Genomic DNA, 22,833 nt, shown 5'->3' with positions numbered 1-22,833 from the left:
AACATAAACAAAGCATTACTGAAGAAACAACTTGTGTGCTGTGTTTTTCTCTCTGATGGATGTGGAGGAGTCTGAGAGCATGTGTTGGTCAAGCATCAGCTCTGAGCCCTCACCGCTCATGACTGAAGAACCACAGTGAGACGCCTGCCTCTCAAAATAAGGGTGAAGAGAAAAAAAGATTTAGTGCTACTCAGAGCAGCTACAGGCCATGAGGCCACCTCTCAGACTGAATACACAGAGAATGAAGCCTCTCTGAAAAGAGAGAGAGAGAGACCGAAAGAGGGATAAAGTAGAAAATGGAGAAGAAACAGCATGTGGCCCAGAGGTCACATCTAACCTCAGATTAAACCAGGAACACCCAGTGGGAGAGGATGAGAGAGATGAGTATGGAGAGACAGACAGAGTAATACAGTGGAAATTGGTGCACAAGGCAGGTTTTAAGGGGTTGATGGGAATGAGCAAAGAGATGGCGAAATCATGAGTGACATGGACCTAGCGAGAGATGGAAATGGAATGGAGAGAGCTGAAGAAGAGCACATGAGAGGAGGAAGCATGGATGATAAAAGTAGAGAGGAAGAGGAGAAATAGACTGGTGAAAGGTCAGACTCACAGACACCCTGGAGAGAGAGTGAGTGGGGTGTCCTGTCTGTCACACAGGAGGAGAGACGGGCCGCCCTGCGGACACACGTCCCCTTCACTTGCCTCTACAAACACACAGCCAAAATAACCTTCGATCTGCAGGGAAGTATTTGGGAGATTAAAATACTTTTTCTCCAAAAATAACTATGAAATTTCAGTTCCATAGAGTATGTGTTTTACACAATTTGATTCAATAATATACAAAAGAGTTCATAATATAGAAAAGGAAAAATCTTGTCAAAATATACTTTAAAACACATGGGCCATTTCATGTGACATACTCAAGTTTAAAAACCCAAAGTAGTAAACATTAATTTACATTGAGTTCATAAGTTTATATAATAATTTTTAATAATTTAAAAGATTTTTTTTCAGAGTGATACTGTATATGTTGTAGTATAAAATGAGAAATGGGCATCAAATCATTGACCCAGTAGATCAAAAACTTTGTAAACACGATAAAGTAAAAAAATAAAACACCAATTTTGTCAAGTTTTAAAACTTTTGACCGGTGGTGTATACATGCAACATCAAAGATATTATCTCTCACTTGGGTATTCATGGCAATATCTCCTCTAGTAGCACTTTTAGAAAGACTGCAGAGAGGAGAAATTTGATGGACATGCTCACAACATTCCTCAAACAGACTCTCGTGGGTAATATCTCCCTCTTTCCCTCTCTTTCTTTCCCTCGGTGAGGTTTTTTTTAACAGTTAGAGCAGTGTGATCCCAGCTCTCCTCTCTGCGGGACTGCAGGGTAAGAGAGGTAACAGAAACTTTCGGCCTGATAATATCGCTTCCATCCTCCCTGCAGCCAGTGCAAGCCCTGCATATAAAACACACCTTCTTCAAGCAGAACGAGGACATTTTTACATTTTCTACTTCGCTAAAGGAGTACAAAATATGCCAAGATTTTGAAGTTCAAGCAGACCGACTAAGAGTTCAACGCAATTACATAAAGGTTAACTACATTACGAGCAGGGAAACAATGGCTTAAATTGTGTCCCTAAATTGCGTATTCATGTCCTACAGTGTGTTACGGAGCGTTAAATGAGAAAATGAATGTAAAAGTTTTTAAGCCATTTAAGTTCAGACTATGTTGGTCTTGAGCTGGTGTATTTAAAAGCTTTAAGCTTATTTGGAGGCCTGTTGTTGAAGAGTAAAGTTAATTTGGTTTAAATTTGGCGATGACATTGCCTCAATCAGTGTGTCAGAGCAGGTTTGTGCCGCGCTGTTAGAGCCCTGGTAATTAAAATCCTGCCGCGGCACCAATCCGCTGATTGCGAAGAAGAAACCGGAGGGACGAACGGATCAGGAAATCTGATTAGGTCCCTCCTCCGCAGGGTTCTGCCTGTGAGCTCCCTGAGACACCGGGGCCTGGCTTTGTACACGGATGCACGCACACGTTTTTTGCGGATCAGAGCTTTTCAACAACCTCAATCTCATAACCCGGCAACCAAAACAAAGCCTTTCTCTCTTGTGAACATGGCGGCTTGCTGGGCGCGACGTGTTTAGAGCAGAACAGGTCCATGTCTCGTTCACTCATTAGTGATGGAAATGCCATATTAGAGGGGCCAGTTGCCTGGCTGCAGCGCTGCCTGATTATGAAGCCGTCTGATGGTTTGGTGTGCTTGTCTTGGCATTCATGCTTGCTTTAAAAGGGGCACTTCTGGTATTATTTGTACTCTCAATCTATGCCATTTTAGGACCTGATGCACTAAAGCAGCGGTTCTTGATCCTGGTCCTCACAACCCCACCGTTCTGCAAATTTTGTATGTTTCTCTTATCGCTTCAGAGGTTTGTTCCATTCGACCATAAGTGCGCAAGACGTGACGGTTAAATAACCTCTGTAATAACTTCTGTAGTAAGTTTTGTCTGTGTGTGAATGCGCTGCAGCCAGTGCTGTAGTGCAAATCTGTGTTCTTAAGTGAAGTAAACTTCAGCCGATTTCCCATGTGCAGGGAGTAGAGAGCAGTGAACACTGTGTAGGGACCACGTCAATTGGAACACCGTTCATTCATGGAGCTAACGAGCTGGTAATTTGAATCAGGTGTGTTAAACGAGAGACATGCAAAATATGCAGAGCGGGGGGGTCACGAGGACAAGGATTAAGAACCGCTGCACTGATGGAATTATGCAAATTAGGTAATGATGCAAATTATCAGGTGGCACTGAAATGCAAAACACTGACCATAAACTTTTTAGTAAGCTTTTGCGCAACTATAGAAAGAAATTTGATAATATTGAGATTAAAACATTCTTTTGTGCATCAAGCTGTCCTAGAATTGAATAAGGCCTATGAAAAATCTCCACTAACAGGAATCTTTTTTCCCTCCTGAAGTGTTTATCATGACATTTTGTATTTTTATATATGAGATTGTAAAAATCTGGTGACACGTGGTAATAAATGTGAATTAACATACTGTCACGCAAGGAAAATTTCAGAAAAAATTTACGTTTAAAAAGTAAAATTTTATGCTCTTTAGAAGCAGCTAAACCAAGGTTACTATAAAATACATTGGATATTAAATTGTATAAAAGCTATAGAACAAATTAAGAACCACACTTGCAAACAAAATAAAAATATGAAGGTTTTTATTTAAGAATGTGTATATATAAAAAATGTAATTGTGTGATTTTTCATTTTCTTAAACTTCTCTTTTAATATGTATATATAATATATTTTAAATTATTTAAATGAATAAATGTAAATGTAAGAAATGTTGATTTAAATGTTGCCCTACACCCTGAAGCTTTTCAGATGTTCAGTGAATTCGGCCATGAATTTGTTATCTACAGTCTAGAAACACTGACCACCATAGTCTTTTTTCCCCACTGAAATCATCTTTTTTTTTATTGCCTAATACTTAGTGCTCACTGTGACGGCAGACAATGGCTTTCAGGACATGATCATCTTTAATTCCCCAGCTTAGTGTCAGCTCATTCAAGTTCCTGTGCAAAACCAGTCGCCTTAAGCTAAGTATCGATGTTGTAAAATGGGAATTTGCAGTTTTCTTTCAGCATTGATTGACATTAAGAGACTCCCCAGTCCACCCACTCTGGCTGTTTACTACAGCACACTCCGGCTTAGCCAATGGAGGCGTCGAAAACAAAGCAAACCTTTCGTTCCACTTTCCTTGACTATAGCAGGCTGGAACACGTCAAGATCTCCTGGTGCATTAAGAGTGCTGATGCGCAGGTTCTATCTCAAACTCTCCCAGGGGATTTGGCTCAAAAAAACAGAAAACAATCGCTCAATGCCTTGACACAGAGTCACTCACGGTAGCGAGGCCGATCTGCTTACAGTTGTTGACATGTGCGGCTCTATTTTTGTTATAGTCATGGTTTAAATGTCAGATCAATATCTGTGCATCAGAGTAGCTCTTGCTTCTAAAGGAACTCTTGAGGGAGCGTCAGCACACTGCCTTATTCGTAGTGGCCTTCACCCAAACACTGCCTAGTGCTTGGTGTCCCACGAGCTTTGAAACGGGAAGTGTTTGTACTGTCAGATGTGCACACCTGCAGCCAATACTGCTTCAAGAGTGGCTCTGTTGAAGTTATTTGTAGTTTTCCTTTGTCACAGCTCTTCAGTAACTCAGTGCCTCTTCTCAGCTTTGTTCTATATCAGTGTCAACTCAGCTCGTTCTCAGCCGTAATGTAATGGGCAACCAGAAGCATCCTGTGTGCTGGGGCGACCAGACTTCTGCTCTGTGTGAACGGTGTATTCGTGGCACCGCTGTTGCCCTCACAAATGGAGAGTGTGGGCTATCTCTCGCTCATTTTGAAGGTAACAGAAGGAACACCTCCCAAGTGACTGCAGTTTGTGGAAGAAAAGCTCACTGAAAGATCACAAGACGGCTTTTTGCCAAGGTTAAATTTAGGGTTGGTAGAAAGTTCTGTCACACTCTTTCCTTTGCGAAATGCTTTAGTTAACAGCAGGCTTTAGCAAGGGCTGCCTTGTGCCAAAAGTAAAGCGTTCTCATGAGACGATTGCTTACCTGCTTATGCAGGTTGTTTGAAGTCAGTGGCAATAGCTAGATAGAGCATAAAAAAACTGAGTTTGAAAGGGCAGCTATCACTAGTTGAATACAACTGGATTGGCGGGTTTTATTGAGTGGGGATTACAAGACGGCTGATGTGTTAAAATCAATAAATAAATGCTCCTGAATGTTTGTAGGAATCCAGTTAGATTTGAATAGAATAAATAAAATAAATATGCATTCATTTGAGAACATTGCATTGATGTTGCATGTTCTATTTTAATTCAACAAGAACTTTTTAAGTGAACTAAAAGAAAAAAACACGATTAACAGTATTTAATGCTAACCAGATTTCAATTTCACATACACAATGACTTGAGCTGGAAAAAATAAATTGGTAAAATTGTGAGTGGCAATGTGGTAAAGTTCTGTATTCATCAGTCACTTGAGGGCAAAAGGGTAAATGTTTTGTTTTGACTTTGAATCTAGCACCTAAATTGGCTCTTCAGTGCCTGGTTAAACTGAACTGCAGGTGGTTAGAGAATAAGATACAGGTTTCCAACTGTTTCTAACTTCTCTATAGCATCACTTTTAATCTATTGTCATACCACTGGCCTGATAGCAGGGCTTAAGATCAAGTTGTTTTGAGCCAGAGGAAATTGCAGTTTCCATGGATCCTGGGTTGAGTCCTGCCCACATTATGAAGCTGCAGAGCTCCTATGGTTACGGCTGCTCTCATCACCTCTCCTTCTGTTTGCTCTTCGCTTATCTGATCTTAACTAGATTTAGCCTGCTGTTCTCTACTATGCTGCCCTTTGACAGTGTGATGCTTTAACCTGTGCTCGATATCACAAATGAGCAATACTGTGACAGTAACTTAATAATTCTTTTCATTTTTAAACTGATTTTAAAAAATACAATAAAGCTAAAAGCACTTTTATTATGCATAATACACTGACTTTGGTGTAAATGATGAAAAAGTGCTGTTAAACATCAATGTTGTTTGTAATTTACTCTTGACAACATTTAATCAACTCATTTATTGTGTAACCTCACATACTGTAGTGTGTCTCACATGGCTGGTCACTGTTGTTACAGTCCATGACCACTAGGGGGATGTTTTGAGACTGTGCATTGGCTGCACACCTGAGGTCCCACAGCACACGATACACAGAGCAGAAATGTGCAGGCTTATTCTACTCCAAAATTAAAGCTCATCTATTCCAAGAATACACAGTCTGCAACCAATTGTTATTGTAATGCGACAGAATTTTCTTTCAAACGATTTTATTTTATTTCAAAATCAGAGGCATTTCAAACACAGAGAAAGTGTGACATTGAATATGAGATAACTGTTGAAGTAATGTCAGTTGTGGGTTTGAAATTAAATTAAATCCAAATGATTGTATGATACACAGATTAGCAGTGTAATCCAATCAGGTTTTAAAGAATATAATCCACTTTATTGATACTGAAATGAAAGGGAGATATTAGTTATATTTTGTTCAAGGCTTCAATTAAATTTGTTCAACTGGAATTCACCAGTTTATAATCTGAGAAAGAAAAAAACTTTTATAAAACCAGTATTGTTCAACCATTAATAAACCTGATTTACTTACTGCTTGAGTTTAAAGTGGGACTTTTAACAGTTCTATGTCACTATGTATTTTGTCATATATATTAGCATGTTGATTTAGACATGTTGTTATTTTCCTCCTCTATCTGTGATCAGATACTCTCTTTTTTTTCTCCCTTAGCCCTATATAGCATGACCATGCTAATGCTGATAGTCATCCCCTGTGGATAATTTGCCCATCCGCTTCACCCCGTCCATCCAGTGATCTGTTGGACCACTCCGTGTATCTCTCTTGGGGCTCGACCGGGGCTTCGCAAAACCTCCTGCAGTTCATTCTTCCACTGTCCACACGCTGCCATCCCAAACACTGTAGCTCTTCCTGGCCGAAACCCAATCCCAACCAAATTAACCAGTCCTCGATCAGGGAGATTAGATAACCCTCTTGCTGAATAAGCCTTTGGCTCGTGTGAAGGGTTTTTGCTTTCTTCCGCCCCTTTCCTTCTGTTCTCTTCTATTGTTGGACCTCTTTTTTGGTTTTTGTTTGTGACCCTCAGCATACAAAGCAAAAAGCCCCAGAGAAAGTGAGAACGCAAAGCCAAAGGGAACACTTGAAACATCACCGAGACTCAGGCTGGGACTTTTTGAAGTGGTGGCACAAAATTATTTTAGACATCTCTTGTGGTAAGATGATCTTAGGTTGACAGGACTTGCAGTCTGATGGGACTCCAGGCCATAAACGCAAAGATAAAGTGGTTGATTCCGATGGGAATGGACTTGATACCTCCTAAACTGTTTAGTGTCAAAAAGGGAAAGGAAATTGCTGATTCATTCTGTCGTAATGGGTTATCAGGTGCATTGTAATGTTTAATGGCAGGTATAAAGACTTAAGTTCTCACAGGGCCCTTTAGTGAGTGTTTGGTTGGAAGATGTAGTCTGGAGGGAGGTTAGGGTTATATCAAGACTGGAACAGAGTGTGAGTGTGCACTTTTGCGTCAGCAACAACAGATGTTCAAGTATAGTCATGAGACCTCCATCACTGCGGCCCAACTGTGTGAGGATGTTACAGCTCTCTGCTGAACCTGCAATTTATGGCACGTAACGTCCCCTACAGCTGTCTAACAACTTAACAACTCTTTCCCCTTCCCCTCTGCTTTACTCTGTCTCTTTCACGCTTTAGTAGCTTATTAATGGTCGAGTAACACAATTTATTCTCTCCTTTCAGATTCGAGTGGATGGTCCCACCTATGGTGCTCTACAATACGAAACCATCCAGGTGGTCGACAACGGGGCGATCCTACGAGACATGGCCTTTTCTTCTGATCAGCACTTCTTGTATGTGATGTCAGAGTCCCAGGTGAGTCACTGCTACCATTTCCCCGGAATGCATCACGATTTATACAGCACGCAGAAGCCGGGAAAGAAGGAGAGATAAAATTATACCAGAATTTAGGGGTTTCACTTACTGTAATTATAGCCTGAGAGGTGTGCTTGGACACCCAAAGAGAGGGACATTTTACATTATAAAAAGTGACATGTGATGGATTGGTGGATTGGACTTTTACACACTGTGTGTGTCCAAAATACACACACAATTTACACATCAGGATATGCTGGCTCAAAATGGTCCAATTGGTTTAATGGAGTAGATTTGGCTCCGTCCCGGATATCTTTAGCACTGCTGAAGCTTGTAAATCTCAAAATCAGAAAAACACTGCATGCACTTAGTGCTGTAAAAACACCCTTACTCAGATAACCTGTCATCAGGTTTGCAGCTCAGTCACTTTCTTGTGACATAAATAATGCTTTTCATATTATTCAACACAGTGTTTTATGCCGCCTGTTGTGGTATACACTGTTTATCATTCGGTGAAAAGTATCAAGTCTGCTGCATAAATCAAAATAGAAATTAAAAGTAGAGATTCACCGATTGCAATTTTCTTGGCCGATTCCGATTTCCTAGGAGATCACATTTTTTAGGACGTGTGATCTGCTGATGCCGATTTTTGCAGATTCCGGTTTTCTTTCTAAGAACTATAATTGACAGCATATACAAACAAAAATCTATGCAAATTTCAATTAAAAAATTTTTTACATAATAAAATAAATTATTATACATTACAATTCCCCCAATCTGGACTAAGGCCCAATCCCAATTCTACCCCTTAGCCCTTCCCCTTTCCCCTACCCCTCCGTTTCGCGCATTCACGTGAAGGGGTAGGGGTGTCTCGATTCTCTTTTGGTTGGAGGGTTAGGGGTAGGGGAAGGGCCAGACAGCCCTTCAAACTAAGATTTTTCGGGACCACACTTCAAACGAAGGGGTATGAATTATCTCAGCGTAAACCGGCTTCAGGGGCAACATGGCTGCCCGAGCGAACAAAAAGACACATAAATGTAAGCATTTTTGGCATTAATAAAGATTTTAATGAAAAGTAGTCATTTGTTTTATGTTACATCGAGTTCATATTTACGGTAATGTTACTCAAAGAAATGTTTGCAAAAAAATCGCTAATATTTGCTAACTAACGTCATATCATTATAGACTGCACGATAGTGCCACAACATATATTCATGTCTGATCAGGGCGAACCACCATAGACATTGAGGGGGGCTAGTCCCCCCAATAATTAGAAATCACTAAACCCTTTTCTCGAATATTGCCAATTCGAGAGAGAGAGAGAGAGAGAAATGAAAGTTGCGCGTCTGTGCGTTTCTCTTTTTAGAGTGAGTTTACTTAAAAAAACAGCGATTTTATCCTCGTGTTGCTGGAAAATATAATGTAGCGATTCAGTATTTAAACTGTTATTAATAAAAGTCGTGGGGCAGCGTTGACAAGTTTCTTTTCTCCTGGATGTGTGAGCTGCGTGATCTCCGATATATATATGTGTGTGTGTGTGTGTGTGTCAGTAGGCAGCGTATTAATATAGAACGGTAATTAAAGGCTCTAATGCACAGCAGCACACCAGTATAGGTGTGTGTATTGTAGGAGCTAGACGACGTATGATGATGTGTGACGGCATAGTAGTGGTGTCCCAATTCTTAGGGGAATATTTTCACCCCTACCCCTTGACACTGTTTCAAGGGACAAGGGGAAGGGGTATAAAATAGAATTGGTATTGGGCCTAAGTTACATATTTTCTCTCACTTAAACAACTCTCAAAATAAAGTGCTCTGTGACTGGAAAGAGGAAGAAATTGTTAACTTAAAATGAGTTGCTGTATGTAGCAAAACAGATGTAATTTCCCACTGTTTATAAATGGTCATTTTTTCCCCCTTACCTTATTAAATGTGTCATCTTTCACATCAAATTCTTACTTTGTTTCAGTTAATTCAGTTAGAATAATAAGAAACTGTAGAGTTGTTACCATTCAAATGAAATTAGTATTAACAAACTCTATCTTACCACTGCTGAGGAAACAGAAGCTGCATCTGAAGTAGCATTAGATGCATTTATACAGACAGTTTGATGAAACTGAGGTGCCATAAATACATTTACACTGCAAAATTTCAAATGCATAACTAATTTTATAAGATTATTGTTTTACATATTTTTTTTAAACACAAATAAATGTTGAAAAAATGCAATGATACTTTTAAATATGACTAAACCACCAGTAGGTGGCGGCAAATGTCTGTTTTAATGAGTGAGTCGTTTATTCATTCCTTCAACCGGTTCATTCAAACAGCTGATTCATTCAGAAATGAGGCACGTGACTGTCCTTATGAATGGGCCACTGAATCATTGACTCACTCATTCGTTCAATAAGTGGATTCATTCAGTAACAAAACACGTTGTGTGTTGCTCGGAGACACACAACAGTACTGCTGTGGCTTTGATCAGAACTATTTTCGTCAGCGAAATTGAGCAAAAACAGTCAATATTTTGTCTAAAATCTAAGTCACTTCATTTTAACTTCTTATTTATTGAAATACTATTGTATAAAATTAGTGTCACATTGCAATCATGTTGATATTGATATTCAGGGAAACATCATGGCCGTATAATGTTGCTTACCTAAATCATATTTTGTAAATATCTTTTTTTTTTTTTCTGTCGCAATATGCATCTATACATTTCTGTGAGTTACTTTGTGTGCTTTCTCTCTCACACACTCACTCAGGCTGTGCAAGCCTCATCTGGCACGACATAAATACATTATCAGTTGCCGTTTACACTGAATGCAATTGAAATTAGAATCATTCTCACGCGAAACGACATGTTTACACGCGAGTGTGCGTGTGGCTGTGACATCATTGCCGGCGCCACTGGCAATAAAAGGATAGGCTCGGAATCAGCAAGACGTGAAACTGACCAGCCGGTCACAGATCTGGTCATGCGAAAAATCGGCCGATTCCGATCACTGGCTGGTCAATCGGTGCAATCGGTGCATCTCTTCTTAAAAGGTTGTTTATGTGACTATTAGGTGTTTTAACCTTTGACCTCTGACCCCAAGATGAGGTTCTCCACTTCACTCTCCACCTTGAACACTCCTGACTGCACTTAGCAGGATTTAAGGCTCCCAGCTCCCAATACTTTGTTTGAATATTGTGGCAAATTCAAGATTACATTTTTACCCACAAATCCTTTTACTTCAGTACAAAGCTGCTGTAATGCCACACTCAGACCTGAAAGCAGACACAGCCAATGTCAAGATTTATAGCAATGGCTATAAATCTGAAATCTCATTCAGTAAAATTCAGTTCACTAGTCAGTGGATGGTATCCTGGGATTGAAGGCAGAGCTAAGGTGGCGCTAGACAATCACATTGGCTGGACACAGCTTATGAATTGCCTAGTCTGCAAAAGTTAGTTGTGTTTGGACACACTGTCTGTTAATAACTCAGATAAAGGTAGGTTCACCTTTACAGTCAGGTGTATTTTCGCAGGCAAAATCTAGAAATTTCACGTGAGGGCATAAGATTTGCCCACGCAGATTTCACAGTGGATTCGAATTCACTGTGTTGTCATCAACAAAGATGTTAAACTAGAATCTAGGTTCTTTAGGTCACTCTCACCAACTTTAGAAATGCTGTAAACATAATTTAAGACCAATTGAAAGTGTGGTTTAAAACTAGGCCATGATCATCGACTCTAGTCTTATGGGAAAGGAAAGATGTTTTCTTTGACGTGAATAAATACCAGAGCTGGACCTGTGGTGCTTTGCCAATGAATAATCTCACCCTGTTGCAATTAGCCTATTAGCCCAGTTAGAGAGTAGTCGCCTGGTTTCTGTTTAGTCCCAAACATCAGGGGATCACATCTACTGGGGAATCATGCATATATTTAGAAGCTATTTAGTGAACATGCATTCTCTCATCCCACCTGTAATTCTGCCCCCCCTACAGCACACACGTGCACTCTAAAAGATTTATTCCAGTTTGCTTTAAAATTTAATGATCTGTGATGTAACACAGCGCTTCTTGCATCACTAGCACCGATGCCGAATCTCAAACCTCAGCAACCCAAATTATATTTTACCTGAGTTGTAATCTTGAATTAATGTGATGTAAAATAACTTGTAATAGATTGTGTCGTCCTCATGCCTGGATGTAAACATACAGTTTTACATACAGATTCACAGGTTGAATGATTCTGATATATCTTTCTTTGAATAAACTCAGTGAACTTTTAATGATCTGATAGTTTTAATATATTTGCGCGAATCTCACACAGACTTGGTTTTCATCTCTGTGTTCACACTTTTGTTTGTTTTGCTATGAATAACAGAGAGACATGCCATTTTTTGGCTTGTTTCATTCAGTCTCAGTCTCTCCCATTGTCACAGTTTGTCTCTAGTTCTGTGGTTGAGATTGGTCTGCATTAATATTTATGACTGATAACAAAATTCAGAAATTCTCATGACTGTTTTTGCGGTCGGGCCTGGTGCATCTGCTCAATGCTTGCGTGCACACACACAAAACCTGTTTCATGTACCTTAAATTCCCTCTCTCACACACTTATCTTTTTTTGTTTGTGTCACCTTCCTGTGGTCTCTGTTATGATAAAGCTTGGAGGCTGCTTGGAAATTCAACATGATACACCTGTGACTGACTTAAGTGTACACATAAGGAAAATTATAGGTTTAGTAAACTGGAACATGCAACATTTTTGAATTAACCTGCAACATCCCAAGTTTAGTGTATACTAGAACAATCATGAGCACACACTGTCATACAAATTTCCTGCGGGAGAGAGCAGCAGAAAAACAAGAGCAGTAGGTCGATAATCTCCTGCTGGTCCAGCCTTAAAGCAGAGAGAGAAAGAGATGGAGGGAGGGAATGAGAGAGGTTTGGAGGCAGGGAATGATAGTGTTTGGGAGCGGAGGAGGTCTGGGTTATGTGTGTGATTTATGGCCGATTGGTTGAACAGAGCTCAGGTTGTGCTGGGGTTCGAGAGCCCATAGTCACCCACATTGAGTCATTGCTGAGGTCAGCTGTAAGTACAGCACTGATCACGCTTCCCATGAAACCAGGCCTGTTGATATTCAGGTTATACTGCATGAGCCGTCTGACACCTGATGTCCACTACAGTGGACTTACATTACTTTAAGTCATTTTTAATTACCAAGTTTCAACCATAATTCCCTATGGCTTTCGTCTTTATATTGCATAACAGATGGAGTGTAAAAATCCCATTCATTTTCTCTATAGAGGAATTGATATTTAAAGATAATTTGTAAACCTATAAAGATGTGCTGTGAGCTACAAGGATGATGGTACAATAATTATAATTATTAAAAAACGAATAATTGTTTAACAGTGGAATTCTTTGTGAAAGACTTAAATACCTCTGATTTTTCCAAAAGAAAATCTGCCCAAATCAGAGAATCAAAACAAGCAAATTATCTATATACACAATAAGCGTCTTTAAACCAATAGTATACAGTATAGTTTTGATTTATATTGGGTTATGTTGGTTTTAGGTTGGTTTAATGGCTTATAAGTCTTGAACTAAGAAAAAATCCATAATGGTGAAAAAGTTGGCAGACACTGTTGCACTTTGTGGCTTTTGCCTACATAAATTCAAAGTGACTGACATCAAGAAATACAGTTGGAAATTCTATTCTTGCTTTGAACTAAAAAGAGTCATTTTAGTTTGTTTTTATAAGATAATTCATGCATTATAAAGGTTGTACACTTGGATAACGAATAAGATCTTTAATAATAATAATAATAATATTGATAATTTAAATATTTCTAATGAATTAGAATAGTTGGGGATATTCTTTTACTTTGTATTATAAATTATAAGGTGACTTAATTGACTTAATTCGTTTTTTTCACTTTTACCTTTACTGATAACTTTTTTCTTTGAAGTCTCTCTGTTTCTTTCTCTCTCCCTCTCTTACTCTCTCTTTCTAATTAATCCCCTGATTATCCCTCTAATTAAATCTGGCTACTTTCCTGTATCATTTAAACGGCAAGATAAATGCGTCTTTTTAAGGAAAGGGGCCAGACTGTCTGTTGAGAGTGAGGCAGATTACAGTTATCAGAACTCGCAGCTAATTATTGCGCTTGGCTTTTTGTCCACGTTTGTCATCCTTTCTTCCAGGGCTAAGTGTTTTTATTGTAACTTTAGACAATGTCAGCATCAGGCGCGTGTGTGTGGTCAGAGGGACAGCTGGGAGTGCTAATGACAGAGGCCTCACCTATAGTTCCTCCTGCATTAAATAAATGACAGGGAGGTTCAGAGCTCAATGGAGTTACACAAATTGGCGGTCTTGGCACATTAAAGCCTTTTGTTCTGTCAGTACCATCCAAATGGAAGTTGTGTTCTTCTCTCCCACAGTTTACTGTCATTTTACAGCGGATCTTCGGATCAGTCTTTTGTGTGAAACACGCAGAGGTGAGCGCCTGGACTTTGTCCTGCTCTAGAACGTTCTGTCCGCAATTTAAGACAAGTGCTGCTTCAATGGCTTCATTTGAATCTAAGGAATCAATGCTAGTTTTCCTTATTTTCAGGGAGATTAAATTGATTTTCTGTGTCTGTGTTTCTCATAACAGCTATGTCACAAAGCAGGCTGAAGACGGTGGCTTCGCTACACTCTCATGCTTGCAGCATATTCATAATTCATGTAGGGCAAGTTGAAACTGCAGGTAGTATACCTGTTAATAATTTAAAGCGGGTCTCACACCAGCCAAACAGCTCAAAGTCAGACTCTTTCGTTGCAGATCAGCTCTGGGCATTCATAGGTGGGATAAGGCATCTGCCACCTCATCAGAACAGGTTTAATAAAGACAACATTTCATTTCAATTACGAGCTGCCGTTTAACGGCAGTCCCATATACGGCATTCACCACCAATCACCCAGTGTGACATTGGGATCTTGAGAACGTTTCGTTGTGATATTGCAGTGGCCTACTTAGACCGCAGCCCATTGTGTTTGAGTGAATAGAAGTACTCAGGACCTCTGGATGCGTTTGGCACACTTTCGGGGGAATTTTAATCAACGAGAGCAAAGGAAGTTCACCTGAAATGCTGATTTTGATTAAAAGAGTTCACTCTTTTTTGATTAAAAGAGTGAACACAAATATCAGTTTGCAAACACACATGTAGAAGAACACATGCAACAAGTGTGTGTGTGGTTATATTGAACTTTTGGGGACTTTAACCCTTTTTTTTTTGGCCAGATTTTTTTTTTCAGAAATAGGGCTAGGGTTACTCTGTATCAATTGCAGATAGCTTTATTTTAAGGTAAAGTGTATAAAGTATTTACATTAAATATTTACAGTATTTTAAGTTCTCCTATGTCAGCTTAATGTGCAGAGAAAAATGTAATGCTGCGTTTGCATCATATCCATAGTAATTAGCATACTATAATTGCCATATATTTACAATTATCATAGCAATGAGCTTTCAACTAGTTACCCCCTTTGACGTAAAATTCAGTTTCTAACTTCATCAAAGCTCTGACTGTGAATTTCACTAGGTGCGTTTCCATTACAGATATGCACTAAACTTTTGCGATATTTTATAAATGTCGACAAAAAACTATTGCGAATTGGCGGCGTTTCCATTAACCAATGTTATGTGACTAAAACGCAAGTTTTTCCTCTTGCGATAAGGCATGGTGGCGCATGTTTGGTAGGTTTACGTATATCACAGCCCTAGCCATTATCTTTAATCAAAGGAGATGTATGTGTGTATCTTTAGCAAAGCAGTGCGGAAAGCTGCTTCTGGGATTCTTACGTGCCATGGTGCAGCTGGTATAAACACAAGCATTGACTAGAATGGCCGTGTCGGAGCTGTAATGCGCTGCAGACGTGTGCAGTGTAAATAAGGGGTTATCCATCCAAAGCATTAATGGCAAGGAAAACCCCTTATACTTGAGAGCAGCCATGTATGAGGTGTTTCTTGGAGGTTATAGTGATTAAAGGATGATCATGTGATTTTTACGTAAGCCAGGTGACCTGTAAATGCGGGGGGAAAAATGCAGTTTTGCGATATAGCCTATTCCTTTTTTGAATTGCCTGAAAAACCCCCTCACGTGAACGTAAAAACTTTTTTGCTATATATGATGCTACCTGTCGTGTTTTTTCATTAAAAAATTTGAGCGCATATAGGAGGACTAATGTAATAATTTAAGTATTTTGCTGTCATGATCAGCAAAGCTGCATGTGGACCCATTATTAGAGTTACCATAGAAACTAAACACTTCGGAGTCCGATGCCTTGAACGGCTTCAAGTAGAATCTCCAAGTTACAATCTCGTAATTACAGTAATTCCGACACACGCAGCAGTAGTAAGACTTTTGCTTGGTTGATTCCCCAAAGCATGTAAACAAAGCTGTGTTGTTCTCATAACTCGTTTGAGTGGCCTGACACAGCAACATAGGCTCAACCAATGGTGTGAGTTTAACCAACCAATGGAAGACAAGGAGTGCAAACTTTTTTTTTTTAAAAGTCCATTTGTCCCACTAGTAGCACAAAAATCATTTGCTTTACCTTTAAAAAACCTGTTTAGAGGAAAGCAATAAAAGGTGAGAGGGAAAGTGTTGTTAGTTCTGTGTGTGTGTGTGTGTGTGTGTGTGTGTGTGTGTGTGTTTGTGGCTGCCCAGTTTTCTATCTGTTTTCTATAGTGTGTGTTTAGTGATGTGGTTCCTGGGTTTGGTGCCTGAAGGCCTAAAGATGTCATCTGGATAGAATCAGCTCTGATATGTTTGTGACGACCGGGAGTGGAGTATCAAGGCCTGAATGTAAATCCAGTTAGCACACAGAGTGGCTGGTTTCACAGCACACGTAATTGTATTTTCCGTCTGTGAAGCCCCCAGGGCCTCGCAGGGCACAGCCTGTTTAACCATGACTATGACCAGCTACCAGACCTGAGCACCCGCTGCGGTTTTAGGGAAAGATGTGTGTCAGATTTTGACCAAATGTCTCCAGAAAGATGCTGTGCGGGAAATCACCTGATATTGTAGGGATACAGTTATTCTAGCTCCATCTAAAAAAATCTTTCCAGTTTACTTCATATTTCAGTTCTATATAAAGTCATGACTATAAGTAAGCCATTCTTGATTTGAAGTATAAACACAAACGGCCCAACATCAACTGAATTGCTTTGAGCAATAGATGTCGATAGGAGGTTCCCACAATGGTATATATATAAATGTGTTAGTGCAAATGTGTGTAAACTGTAGATGCTTTAATGAGGGGTGTATTTTTATCTCAAAATTGTGTGTAAATGTATTGCATGTTATGTGTGTTAATGAGACGTTGTGATTAAGGTCACAACATCTCAGTGCTGCTGTGTTTGTTACCATGAGAGACAAGAAAATCACAGCTCATATTACCAGCTTTCATCTTCCACTGACATGCTCCCTATACACATATAAATGCACTTTTCATGACCCCCTCTGATACCCAAAAGATAGCGATATTTCTCGTCAGCCGGGCTCTGTGTGTGTGCGTTAGCAGTGAGATTCATTTAAGATGGACATTGATGGATTCATTTTATAAATCAGTTATGATGGGATGTTGTCATCTGTCTTCTGCTTCACTGGTGGTTTAACATCCAAAATTGGGAAATACAGAAAGGGAGGGATACGTGTGTGTGTGTGTGTGTGTGTGTGTGTGTGTGTGTCCGAGGGAAGATTTCATTTAAATATTAGGGTGTGCTTTTGTTGGTGTTAGCTATAGTTTTTGTGCTTATTTAAACTTTTATTTTATAAACTTTTAATAATCTATTTATACTTTTATTTATTTATTAATTTATTGTGCTGTCTTATCCCTAGCGATAATAGAGCTTGTCTGTGATTGGCTGAAGCTCAGCTAATGTTTGTTTAGCAGATGATTGGCTAGGTCGATCTTAGTGTGTTGTATGGCAGATATTGTTCTGTCACAAGACAACAATGTCGCTTCTTCCCTGAAGCCTGTTGATTCTGTGACTCATTGTTTCTTGTAAACACTACATTTATGCCTCTGATAAGGGCAGCTGTCTCATGCACACATTTTTTAATCATGGTGGAGACTTCTATTGTTTTTATACTGAGATAATAATATATATTTATCCCCTACCCATAAACCTAACATTTACAGAAACCTTTCAGGAATTTTTTTTCATTTATACATTAATTAATAAAAACTGACCCAGTCACATAGTCTTGTACATAGGTTTCTCAAGTCTGAGTGTCCAACTTAGCCATCTCAGGTGAGTTCAAACATTCGGTTTGATTATATAAACATATACAGGGTGCCAAAAAAATGCTGTCCAGATAGGCAACTTACAAGGTTTTAAAACCCAGCCATGTATTGTCACCTTTCATGCTAGTTCAGCATCAGTATGCCTTGAACTTTCGTAGATGTACAAAAGAGCTGCAAGAAATGGCTCTCAGTGAGTCAGAGGAAGTTTGTTAATTCCAGCAGAGGAGCGTTGAGCTACAGATGAGCCCAGTGGATTAGACTCCATAATAAACCACAGCTCAGCTCCGAGACGACTGAGAAACTCTGCCAGTCAGTCAGGTCTGTGGGATTTACTGACGGATTTCATGAGGAGAGAGAAATGGAAAAGGACTTTATGTTTGATTAGGTTAGTAGGGTGATTAAAGCTGACTTTAATGACCAGGTATTACAAAACAGGTGATGAGAAGCCCACTTTTAATTTGACACGCAGTGTGTCATCCTGTAGCCATTATTATGGAAGCTCTTATATAGTTTTATTAACATGCACACTCAAACAGTCGTGTGCTCTGTTCCAACATTCCTACCATCAAGAATGAGCCTATGATGCCTTAAAATACGGTCTTCGTAGGCAGCTAGTTTTTTTGATAGAGAACGAGAGATGCCCCTCTCTGAGTTAACGGCTGCATTAATCTGTTGGGCAGTGTCATTTGTCAGTTTGCCTCATTATCTGCTGGTCTCAATCCTCTTACAGAGCTCTCAGATAAATGATTAATAATCTAACGGATTTACGACATAATGAGATTCCTGAGTCGGCGCCGCTCCTTTTCCAGCTCGGGAGAGCAGCGGGAAGTCCTCTTTCTGGACACATTTGTCTTCTTCCTTCTCCTGTTGTCTCCGTCTCTCTCTATTGCCATGGGGAGTGTGTTAAAGCGCGCTCTGTTCTGGGCCGCTGAGACACGGTGCAGAATTCACGGTCATGTGTTAGCGACGGCAGTGAGCGCACATCCTCTCTACACCAGCGGAGTGCGCTATTCATAGACTCGCTCGCTGCATATAACAGGAAGTGCGTGGAATATATGCTATTTAGGATGATGCAATTCCTGATTTAATTCTGAAGTTTTTTTGATCTGATCTGATTTGATTTTTGATTCAGTTTTAAATTGATTCAATTTGATTCATTTGGATATATCTCTTAATAGTTATATTGTCTATTCTGGTTATACTCTCAGCTGATAAATTATACAGAGAACCTTCTACTTTTACAAAACATTACAAAAAATATATTTTTAAAAAGTGAACAACAGGGCCCAAACTTGTTCAATTTCCGTTTAACGCGTGACTTTATAATGATTCATTAAAAGGACTGGTTTAAATGAATCATTTGATTGTGAATCAGTTAACACTGGTTCTGCTAAAAATAACACTTCATTAAGATGATGATAATTATTAAACATTTATTTTGAGTTGTTGTTGTTATTATTATTATTATTATTAGACATTTATTTTAAGTTATTATTAACAATAATCATCAGTTGTTGTTGTTCCTAATATATTTAATGTACAGTGAGAACTTAATGAAAGATTTTGTCTGTTAAAATACTTTCACAAAGTTGGGTGTTTGGAAAACCTGTTTGAATGCAGTCATTATTTTTGCCTTTGTGTTTGGTGAACCTATTGGCACAGAAATGACACACCTGACCTTTAAGGTTAATGATTTGAGCACAATCTAGAGAAGTTAATATTTTTGACTTGAGGGTCGATTTTCGAATTGGGCCAAAAACGATGCAGACTAACCTAGCAACACATTAGCATTGCAATACCCCGTCAAGCATGTTAGCATTATAGCATAACTTTCATATTCTTCAGAAAATGTGAAAATCTCGTATTATCAGTATTATTATTAAAAGAGAGGTGTGCAGACAGATGGCTCTGCTTTTGCCCTAAAAATAGGCTGCTTTTCACATCATGTGATGATAGGGTTTATGCCTAGCTGAATGGAGGAAGTATGAACACGCGCACGCACCCGTACTCGCGCATGAGATTATATATTTCATCTGTCGGTTGGTCTTATTAATTTCATATTTTTTTATCAGTCATGTGTGCCTGTTGCATACAGATCTGATGCTTTGTGAAAGCTCTTACCTTCACAGTCTGATTTCCCACACATACAGAGCGAGACACAGACCTTTCCACAAGCGCAACAAGCTCTTTCATAAATAGGAAGAAAACCCATCGTATCAGAGGGGAGAATTTCACAGGCGGCTCCTAAACCCTTATCATTTTCTAAAGGTAATGACAGTCAATCTTCCTCTCTGCTCACCAAGGCCTAACCTGCAGTCTCTCAGTCCCCCTATGCTAAGGCAGGCGCTCTATCACAATGCCTGATAATTTACCTCTTCATAGCTGTGAAATGGAGGAAGAGAATTCAGGTGTGCAGCCGGGGAGAAACGGGGGGCTTTGTGGCGGCACCAAGACCAGCTGACAGGCATCATGTGTGCGTGACCAGAGAGAAATGACTTTTCTCTTGGATTTAGAACCTCAGACTCGCACACGGTGGTGAGATCGTGCCATCTGGAGCACTCTTCCAAAGGATGCCCTCTTTCAGTCGCAACCTCCTGGTCTCTCTTTTTCACCTATTGCTTTATCTTTATCTTTCTCTAATAGCTGTAAATGTAGCTATCCCTTTAAATCCATTCAGAGGACTGCTTTTTTCTTTCTTTCTCACATTTTCTTAGAAAAGTCTAAGATATTTTCTGTAAATCCCAGTCAAAATGTTACTGAAAGAGCCTTAGGATGGAGAAATCAGAGGCCGATATTAGATACGGTTTAAATGGATGTGCTTTTAGACAGCGGAGCCTAGTGAAAGATATTTTTCATCTTGTCTTCTAAAATGTGTCAAAAGGCCAAGACTTTATTTGCAGAGCTATGATGAGTAATTTAACTCTTAATGTGTTCAAGCTCTTATTGTAACATAAGTCAATGTTTCTCTGAATGTAAACATTTACATTCAACTTAAATTTGTCCTTTAGTTAATTCTATTGCCCATTAATACCAAAAGTTTGCCCTGTACTTGCACAGTCATATGAGACCGTTCCAAAATTGTGCGTTTTGACTATGAACCCAGTAGGGTTTTCGTTTTTTCTCCTCCCTATTTTCTTACGAGCTCCCAGTCTCTGTGATGGGCCGGGCATGTAATTTTATTTATGTTATTAATTTCCATTGTGCCTAATACCTAAATTGTCATTAGTGGCCAATAGTAGCCCTAAGGCATTTAGCAGTGGTCAAAAGAGATTTTCAGAATGATTTGTTCTCCTTGTACACTTTAATATGTCAATTTGGGTTGGAGTATTTAATCATATCAGGTGCCTCTGCAAAAAAAAGCAGTAGATAATTCAGTCTAGAATTTTCTCCTGGGTATTTTGAGAAAATACTGATAATAAAATAACTCCACGAATGCTGAAATGACCTCGCATCCCCTCGCAAAAAGTTTACCACCTGAATGGGCGTCATGACATTCTTCATTTAGTTTTTCTGCATTGTTTTGAACTCTGTATCGTTTGTGTCATGTGTCCAAATTATTTCACATAAATGTCGCTGAGATATCTGTAAGAATGTTCCAGAAAGAGAAAGCGTTTGACAGAACTTCAAAACACAGCAAGCAGTAAACACGCTGATGGATGAGCGCTGACAACAGTACAAGAGCGAAGTGCTTAAATATGAGCCGTGATTCACTGCGACCGGTCACTCTGCTCTTATATAAATGTTATAGTCAAATCTTCTCAATCTTAAAACACCGTCTCACTCGCGAGCCTGACTGAAATGGGAAAAAAAGGCCCATTTCTTTCTTAAAAAATTAAAACGCCACTGTGGTGAAGCCAGTAATGTCGTCGTCTGTCATTCGTCCTGCCTGACCACTCTGGACCTATCGGCTGTCATCTAAGCTGTGATTGACAGTAGTCATCCACCAGTGACAAGTCATCAATCAAAGCAAAAAATAAACTGAGGGCTCCGGGCCGTATCCATGGAGACAGGAATGGCAGAGGGTCCTCGTCTTCCCAGCTCTTAAATCTTCAGGTTCGGCTCTGTTCGGTTTGTTTCCCATCAGCTCCACAGCGCCTCTCATTCTCTCAAGTGCTAATTGGCTGTAAATGGTAAGATGCGCTAGCTGGAGTTGACGTTCCAGGATGAGCTCTCTCGGCAGATCTTTGTCTCGCTGTGTGTGACGAAATGCCACATTTAGCAGATGTGTTGTGTGTTCTCGTGAACCTCTCTGCAAGTCTCTTTGCTTTCTGTTTGAGTTAATATACGAACTATTACCAGTTTAATGATGGTTTTTAGAGAGCGAAAAATAAATCTTAATTTTAAATCTCAGCAGATTATTATAATTTTTTTATATTATTGAATTAAAACAATGAGGAATGCCATTCTATCCACACATTTCATTGAACACCTGGAAAGTGTTAATTAGGGCCCGAGCACCGATGGTGTGAGGATCCTATTGGAATGGTTCAGTTTCTTCTCTAAAATGAATCACATTTTTGAGGGCCTAAACATGCTCAAACTCATGAAAGTTTGCACACACACCAGAAGTGGTTATTATAATTCAGGCATACAATGTCCGATCTGTCCCAAACTTCACATGTTTGATAAGAGTTCTGTCCTGAACACATGCTCATGCCCATATTCAGTTATAGCCATAGTGCCACCTGCTGGCAACAGGAAGTGTCATGTTTTACACTCCAATGAACTCCTCCTAGAGATTTAATGATGTCAACATTATATTTGGTCAGTCTACTCTAAAGGCCTTTGCAATATTTAATTGTAAAGATCTTGAGTTTTTGTTAAAGGGTGTGTCCTTGGCGGCCTGACAAAGTTCGATGTTTCACCATGGAAAAGGAAGTTGTTGTAACTCAGCCATACAATGTCCGATCAGCCCCAAACTTCACATGTTCGATAAGAGACCTGGCCTGAAGACATATAAAGACCAATATACAGTTATAATCAAAGCACCACCTGTTGGCAAC

At 39.4% G+C, this 22,833-nt stretch overlaps 1 protein-coding gene across 1 annotated transcript in view; it reads left to right on the top strand.

The window, feature by feature from the left end:
- Nucleotides 1-22,833, top strand: part of LOC107555548 (plexin-A4) — a 235,272-nt gene that overhangs the window by 130,217 nt on the left and 82,222 nt on the right. The window contains exon 4 of the mRNA XM_016238372.1: nucleotides 7,417-7,548. Within this exon, the coding sequence (XP_016093858.1) occupies nucleotides 7,417-7,548 (132 nt within the window). The remainder of the gene's footprint in view (nucleotides 1-7,416; nucleotides 7,549-22,833) is intronic.

Source organism: Sinocyclocheilus grahami, unplaced genomic scaffold (genome assembly GCF_001515645.1).
Source record: "Sinocyclocheilus grahami isolate Dianchi unplaced genomic scaffold, SAMN03320097.WGS_v1.1 scaffold537.1, whole genome shotgun sequence".
Lineage (NCBI taxonomy): Eukaryota > Metazoa > Chordata > Actinopteri > Cypriniformes > Cyprinidae > Sinocyclocheilus > Sinocyclocheilus grahami.
The sequence above is the reverse complement of the archived record's forward strand: the minus strand, read 5'-3'. Positions and strand labels throughout refer to the sequence as shown.